Source organism: Triticum urartu, unplaced genomic scaffold (genome assembly GCF_003073215.2).
Source record: "Triticum urartu cultivar G1812 unplaced genomic scaffold, Tu2.1 TuUngrouped_contig_5612, whole genome shotgun sequence".
Taxonomy (NCBI): Eukaryota; Viridiplantae; Streptophyta; class Magnoliopsida; order Poales; family Poaceae; genus Triticum; species Triticum urartu.
In genome coordinates, this window is record NW_024116301.1 from 1 (window position 1) to 8,798 (window position 8,798).

Sequence of the window (8,798 nt, forward strand, 5' to 3'; positions counted from 1 at the left end):
TAGTGGAGGGGCTGCTCGAGCTCCAGCTGTGTGCGCTTTGCAGATTTTAGCGAATGCTATCATTCAATTCAACTGGTTAGTTGGGAAGATGTGGCGAGGCTGCGGACGGATTTATAGCCGGCTCCGTTGTCGGCAGCGGCGATGCATGGGGTGGCGACACGTGCGTGGTGTACACGAAGAAGCATTTCTCTTTCTCACGCAGGCTGGTGTCGTGGCGGGCTGTGGTTTGGCTCTTGGTCGACCAAGATGCTTCAGGTCGGCGATGGGGATCTGCTGCCGACACGTGCACTGCCAACATGGTGGCGTGGCACCCAGGAAAGAGGCTTCTTCACGCGTGGCTCCACCACGAGCATTTTCGAGGTCTAATTTGAGACTTTGCCTGCATCCATGTCACTGACGATCAATGAATTTGAATCATTATTTTTAGTGAATTGCCAATTCAAAGTAACCTCACAGATAATTTATTGGTCCCGCTTGGGAGCTTGGAGTTCCAAGTTTCAAGCTTCAGCATGATGCTCAACAATGGTGTTCGATAACTACAACACATCTGCAGTTGCAATATTTGCCTTACAGGATGAAATGATCGTCACTTGGTCAGAGTACAGACGCAACCCCTTTTGTACTTAGTTGCCTGAGCGTTCGGCACAGATTTGCCGTGTAACCTTCTTTGCCTCCAGAATACACCGAACCCGACATGCCCACGGACCACGGACAATGATGAACGACTCGAGTAACTCACTACACAGTAGCTTCTCTTGGCAACAGATAAACCCTTCTACCCGATGCACTGGACCAAACAAGCCTCAGCGAACAGTTCGATTACAGGATGCTTGGCACTGCTATGAACACAGCATGAAACGAGGCATGTTTTCTTTACAAGGTGGTGCTACGAGTACAGCCTATAAAAATCAGGTCAGGAACCTGTCACCCTAAACGCCCCACGGCTCATGCCATGAAATTACAAAGATAACAGCCGCTATACATGTCTACAAAGGAACGGTACTAGCTGAGCAATCTGAGGAGGAGCTATTCAACTTTGCCGAGACGTAGTTTTTTAGGCTGTGGACGAGCTGTCGGATGTCATCTGCCCAAGACCATGTTGGGGGGTTGAGAGCTCGTATTGAGTTCAAGCAAACGAGAAGGGTTCCTCCTTCATGGAGAAGAACCTGAAATTTGGACAAAATGTGTAAACAGCAACAAATAACACAATAATGATGAAGTATGTGCACACGCTATGGGAGTTGGAGAGATTCTTATAGGTAAAATGTCCCTTTGCTCGCAAGTAATCCCGAGTTCTTAACTGTATAAGCTCCACTTTTAATTTCGTATGGTAGGTAGATTCTTTATGTACAAGATCAATCAACTGGTGTTTTACTCACAGTAAACACATCCCAACATGATAGACATATCAAAGACCACGTAGACATCGCAGAAATAGATCACAAAAAAAGCCTGTGAATCAAGAGCTTTAACATATACTCCTTTGTAAAGTAATATAAGATCGTTTAGATCACTAAAGAGAGGGAGTACATAACTCTGGAAAATCTGGTTTAAAAATCAAAGACTCAGCATATTTGTGTTCACTACGACCATGTACTCTAACCCATATTAAATATCCAGGTATTTTTGTTCCAATCAACCTCTCAATTTATCCGCCAGAATCAAGTTAACTGGTTTTGTTCACAAATAACAACAATACGATGATGCTCGTCCAGCCAAAACATGTACCACTTCACTATCAATATAAAATGACCATATTTTCACCCCTATACTTTCAACTCATAGTATGCCACACAGATTGTTAGCCTCAGGTCATTGGCAAGTGGTCATCAAATCTGCTAGATGCATCAATAAGTTATTATGCAAGGAATAATGAACTTACCGTCAACCAAAGAGGAAGAAATCCCAAGACAGAAGGAAGTGCAGCAAAAACAATACAGGTTAAGGCAAGAGCTACGCTTTGCTTCACCTGTAAGGATGAACCTCAAAATTGTAAGAACCAGCAATATTGTATCTATAAGTGTTCCACACTGAGCTCACAAGAGACATTACCAATGAAGTTGTTTGACGAGCTTTAGCGATACAAAATGGCACCACACATAAATTATCCTGCAACAACAGAACATCTGCAACAGCTACCGCTGTTGCACTGGCGCGTTGTGCTAGAACAATACCGACTGTTGCAGCTGCAAGAGCTGGTGCATCATTTATACCATCACCAACCATTATTAAACCTCCACCTGAAAATAAATGCAAAGGTACATAATGATTAGCCATCAGAAGTAATTTCCCTTGGGCCAAATAGTGAGCATATGGTGATATGACTGCAAGCAGAAACTTCTATGACAAAAAATTGGGCTGACAAAATGTAGAGTAGGTTGTAGATCACAAAAAATTGGGCTGACAAAATACGCAATAAACAGAGTTAAGTATGGGAAAAAAGTGCTGAGGACCTGAGGTGGTAGTTGGTAGCTTATAGATCACATACAATAGTAACTAGAAATTGGAGGAAAACCATTTAGGCATTTGATCAAGCCATGCAACACGGAAGGAGGTGAAATTGAGTAGAAAGCAAACCATTTTGATTAAGAGGTGGGTGTCCAAGCTAGATATGTCGATAACGGAATAACATATGAAAGGGGAAAAAACTGTTGTAATCATAAAACTGTCATTTGATAGTCACAAGAAACTGAAGTACCTCCCTCCCTTGAAACTGCTTTTACTTTGTTCAACTTGTCCTCTGGCTTTAAAGAGAAGTGAACTTCTTCAATACATACAGCTTTAGCAACTCTCTGAGCACTTGATTCATGATCTCCAGTAAGCATCATGATTCGAAGTTTAGCCTTTTCTCTTAAGGTATATATAACTTCACAGACACCAGTACGGGGTTCATCCTCAAAGTGGAAAAGGGTTACCTGATAAGATTCAGTGGCCAGATAAATAATACATGGAAGGTAAACCTTCAGATAATCAACTTCTATGGTGATTTGGTGGTGATAATACATTCAAATGGACGTAGGCATGTAGCAATAATATTTTGGCAGATTTGTTATGGGTAAAAGGCACTACAGCCTCACCGAACTTCTCATATATAGACTGACTTATGTTTTCGTTTCTGCTTTGCTCTCCCAGTATATACCATAACCAAACCAGCCAAATGAAGAAAATAGTGTTCGACAAATCACACTTTATTATTGATGTGGAGCAACATATGAGCTTAGATTACAGTAAGTAGTCCACCTTCATTCCAAAACAGTTCTCAAGCCTGAATTAACTTATCAATTAACATAATTATTATATATGAATGCTTACATGAAACATCCCAAACAAATAAATGTGCAGCAGCATAAAAGGACATCAAAAGGCAAGGGGAAAAGACATACTTATATGAGAAGATTTTTTCCTAACTCACCTTTTTATCAACTGAGAGAGCAGCTTGGACAAATTCAGGACCAAATGCAGAACACTTTACTGCCTCTTTTATTTGTTCAGATTCACCATAAGATCTGTATAGTGAAGAAATATATTCCACGGAACCGATAGATGCCTTAGCAAACTCATTTTCATTGTCTTTTGCCTGTAATAGAAATAGATGAGTGCCAACCTAACATACCAAGATCCAAGTTCTCTTATGCTTCGTACTGACCAAACAGCATAATGAGTAAATAGGGATGTAATGAGTACGTGTTGCTTATAGTAAATGAAAGATCAATGGCATTTTTCAATAGAACACTTCAACCTCTTCCACTCTTGCCTTTTCACCCAAATGAGATGATTAAACCAATTTGATCTACACCATCCAAACTTGATACATCATCTCATTATCCTGTTTTAAGGGTGCTCCTTTCATGATATAATTATGCAATTCAGCTAATACTACAAAACAAACCATCCAGCCAAGTAACTTCATTTTTCTAAAACCAATCTCATTTATGAACCTTCACGACACCAAACAATGACTAGGACCAATTCTAGAAAGCATGAGAAATCCCAAAAAAAAATCACATATGCGCGATATCGATTTCAACATTAACCTCGTCATATTTAAATTTAGAAAATACTCCCAAAATAATAATAATAATCCCTGCAAATTAAGCATATTCACAATGGTTTCCATATTCCAAAATAATGAACATCACCACAGAGATACAGTGGCCAACCCTGCCTGACCACTGTGGGAGTCAAGCCTACAATAATAATGTGCGAACATAAAATTCTTCCTTGATATATCTACCAATTTCCGTATAACTTTGCTGGTTGAAATATATAGTATCTAACTTACACATACCTTTATGCCACTCAAAGTAGCAACAACTCCTCTACCAGGTAAGCTCTCAAAACTCTCAACAGCAACCACTGGGAGGTCTCTCCCAACAGAGTGTTTTAAAACTGCCCTGTGAATCATACAATCAATATCAACTTACTGCTATAAATTATTCTACAAGCAATCATAACATACACAAGACGAGGACATAAATTAAACATTATGATCTTGAACATAAAGCTTAAAATAGTGGCAGGAGACAAGAAAGTTTACACCAAGTTTAAGGGCATATGATAAAATTCTTGTTGGCACCTCATATATAAGCTAATGAAAATCAAGCATGGTACACACTATATTAAGATTGAAAGAATTCATCACCACTGATTAGCAGTTGACTCGTACCACTTTTTTCAACTTGTGGACTCGTAGCACTTAAGGGACAGACTAGTCAAACATATCTTTCTACACAACTATAATTAGAAAATACGTAAACAGAAACGTGTTGCATATTTGCATTCTTTCTTTTTTGGCAAGCATATATTTAAATTCCACATTGAGAAAACCACAACATCATTTTTAAAGTACACTAATAGACAATAGCAGAACATGGGAGATTAATTTGTACTCCCTCTGTAAACTAATATAAGATATTTTAGATCACTACTTAGTGATCTAAAAGATCTTATACTCCGGTATTAGTTTACAGAGGAAGTACACTGAATACTAAAGTAATTACTGATAAATAATTAATTTAAAATGAACTAGCAGATTTCTTTGGTCAAACACTCTGGTGAAAATCTGGCTAGCAGCAGTATTGGCCTGGATGGCTTGATTGGATATAAATTCAATGCAGGTATAGTAATTATCAATACATTTGACCCAAGGGAACTAGACCCAAGCCATTCATAGCATGTGTATGTCCAAGGGTTGCAAACTTCTAATCATAATGATGCATGCAAATAAAATAAAATAAATAAATATGGCCTTTGGGAAAATTATCTATTTTCCTCACCTTCCAATAGGATGGGTTGTTCCTTTCTCCATAGCTGCAGCAACAGCTAGAGCTTCACTTTCACAGTTCGGAGTACAGCAAGAAGGGTCAACACCATTACTTGCATCCAAATGTCCATGAATGGGCTCGATTGCTTTGCACATAAGCTTCCCAGTTGTTAATGTGCCTGTCTTGTCAAAAGCAATAGACTGACAAGAAGAAAGGGCATCTAAGACATGCCCACCTTTCAATAAAATTCCCTACAGAGGAACAAAGAAGAGAATAATTCCACTATCACACTCCAGAAGAAGGTTCATTCAAGAAACGGGAGCACGGGTCATAGTAAATGCTACAACCAAGATACCACAGTTTGATAAGATGGGCTTGAAGTAATACTCCCTCCGTTCCTAAATATAAGTCTTTTTAGAGATTTCAATACGGACTACATACGGATGTATATAGACATATTTTAGAGTGTAGATTCACTCATTTCGCTCCATATGTAGTCCGTATTGGAATCTCTAGAAAGACTTATATTTAGGAATGGAGGGAGTGACTGCTATCTTCCCATGCACACATTTATGTCAGAAGGAAGCAGTACACAGCAACAGCACTAATATAGTTGTAGAACAACAAACAATTCAGATTAATATGCTCTTATCTCTCACAGCCCTTGTGCACATAACCATAAAACAGAAAAATGAGTCCAAAATATCCCAGTAAAATACTGATAAAAATTAGAATAAACAACTAGATGATGTCACAAAATTTAGAGGTTGAAAAGGCACTGCTTATACCAACTGAAGAGAATAATCAATAAACTTAAGAAAGTTGAAACTTTCAGACAGTACCTTACTTGCAAGAGAACTGATTGCAGTGGCATATGCTAATGGAGCTACTGCCAATGCACACGGAGATGCAGCCACCATAAGTCCTAATCCACGGTAAATTGAACCCCTACAAACTAAAGAAAATGTCAGAGCACAGAAAGCTCAATCCTAGAGCCCAGTGCATCAGTTCAGTACAAATTGCCAAATCATCAGTACTAAGCTTTCTGAAGCATGAAGTATTTGTAATAACACCAACACAGCATGTCATGTGGCCTTAGGGGAATACCTGAGTTACCGAAAAAGGGCCAATTAAAGAGGAATGGTCCCAGTAGTGCAACAGCCAAAGACAGAGCCACGACAACTTTGCTATAATGCTCCCCAAACTCATCCAACCATCTTTGCAACTTTGGCTTGTTTAGCTGGCCCTCTTCAGTCAGCTGGACAATTCTGTTGAGTGTTGAATCCTCCCATGATTTGGTCACCTAGAACAAAGGTAACTGAATAAGAGCATGAAGAGGTAACATTCTGGAAGGACACACGCCAAACATAATGTACGCCACTAACTTAATGCTATGTTAGGAGAAAAAGGAATAGCAAATTTGTTGCTGGTAACTGCCAACAAATACTATTAGGTTTGTCCATTATGTAAAAATTAATTAGGTTTGTTTCTTGTTTTCCACAATATCATAGAATGATGTTTCCTGTCAGTCTGGAATGGTTTCATCTCATCAAGATGGCTATGCAGCACCAACCATGACTAGCAAGTTAAATATTACAGGCCTGCTATTAAATAACTGCAATCATGTTTGTGTGTGAGCAGTATAGCAGTGCATACACATCCTAATATCCTATTTACGAGAATAAAGCAGGATAAGAAAATGAAGCATCTCAGGATTAGTGAACAAAACGAGCAAAGAAAAATGAACTTGGAAAAGGTCTCTTTGCTGAAAAAAGAAAAGGCCTAACCTTTACAATCATCATTCCTTCCAAATTCCTGGCTCCACCTGGTATAGCATCCCCCACTGTTCTCTCAACAGGTTTTGTTTCACCAGTGAGGTGTTCTATGGTGATTGTGGATGATCCTTGGTAAACTTCTCCATCAACAGGCACAGCCTAATGAATAGAAGAACTGCGCCACAATGAGATAAAATTCCCAACGAACTAGACTAGACAAATAGCATCTACATGAAAAAGGAATAGAAGATAGGATATAGCATTATGCTCAGTTAGTAACATCCAATTGAAAGAAAGACAATAACAATGTGATGATCGTGAAGAGACTATGAAATGAACAAAGAAAAATAGGAATACAGGGAGTTTTAAATAAACAAACAACACACCTCACCAGCTCTGACCAAAATATGAGAACCCACTTCAAGGTCATGCACAGGAACTTTTGCATAATTTAGATTTGAAAAGTGTGCCGACTCGTCTCCACTTGTTTCTAACAACAGTGCAAATTCTGGATGATTTTCCTTAAGTTCCCTCACATCATACATTGACTTGCTTGTAAAGTACTCTTCAGCTATAAGAAATAACGACAAAAGAGAAAACTATCAGTGAATACATAAACATGAGCCAAAATGGGGAGAATTTCGAAGAGCGTGTACCAATATGAGCTAAGTTAAACATTGCAAGAAGTAAACCACCCTCCAATGAGTTTCCCATAAATATAGAAGCAAATGCTGCAAGAGCCATAAGTACATGGATATTTATTTTGCCATCTGCAATATCTACAAGAGCATCAAGTGCTGCAGAAACCTACAATGGAAACAGGAAAAATGTCACATAAGCATTCCACAGACAAGCAATCTCAAAGCAATGAACATCTGTTTTTTCTGTATTAAGGAGCAGAGCAAGCATAGCACTTCCCTGTTCAATGGAATGTAGCTAGAACGATTTTCTTCGCAAATAGTGGTTCTAATTGTAACAAACCACTATAGAAGAGATTTCTGAAGTTTGGACATGAAATTTTCCATGGTGTGCATTATTAGCGAGTAATTGAATATACCTCCTCATTTTCAATTTTTATTTTGTGTTTCTGCGTTGGTCTGCAGTCTGCTGGTAGACCTGATATGCAGCCTGCACTAGATATTACCCCCAAACCAGTACTACAGCAGTGTGAAAGTTTTAACTCAGCTGTTCAGAAGTTTAGTTGAATTCACACTGGTCAATTCTATCAGCTTGAACAAGAGCCTTAAGGTTCCGTACTGGTACCGAATTAGCAGTTCCTCCATGATCTCTTAAGAGCAAATTTCTCAACAAAATTCAATGTTATGAAATGAAAGCATTCACTAAAACTTCCTCTAATGAACAAAATCCTCAGAATATGCTTAGAAGTCAATTGAAGTCACAACGGCATGGTTCTAACTAGATTGGCATTGGTACTTCAACTGCTCCTATGTACTCCTAACTTATAGAAACTAATAGCTGGGAAGCGTCAGCGGATCTTACCCCGACAAGAGGGAAGGCGATGGCGATGAGCGCGGCCGGCAGGCGCCCGACCGAGTTGAGCAGCGGGACGTGCGGGCAGACGGCGGCCATCAGGAGAAGGCCGAGGGAGATGCAGCAGAGCTGCAGGTGCTCCCGCAGCGCGTCAGCGACGTCCGCCCACCCGATCGCCCTCGCCATCCGCATGACCGCCGCGCCCCCGCCTCCCCCGTGCACGTCCGCCCCGCCGCCGCCGCGGCCGTGGCGCTCGGGCCCGTGGCCG

At 40.0% G+C, this 8,798-nt stretch overlaps 1 protein-coding gene across 1 annotated transcript; it reads right to left on the minus strand.

Annotated features, from left to right (window-relative positions):
• Nucleotides 1–749: 749 nt before the first annotated feature.
• LOC125529457 (probable cadmium/zinc-transporting ATPase HMA1, chloroplastic) lies at nt 750–8,765 on the minus strand (the record flags this gene model as incomplete). Its single annotated transcript, XM_048693865.1, is given in 13 exon segments — nt 750–1,166; nt 1,883–1,969; nt 2,053–2,240; nt 2,699–2,915; nt 3,413–3,577; nt 4,289–4,394; nt 5,277–5,515; nt 6,107–6,219; nt 6,372–6,567; nt 7,052–7,198; nt 7,426–7,610; nt 7,696–7,846; nt 8,540–8,765. Coding segments are annotated over 13 exon segments (2,200 nt in total), but the record flags the coding sequence as incomplete, so codon positions are not given.
• Nucleotides 8,766–8,798: the final 33 nt, after the last annotated feature.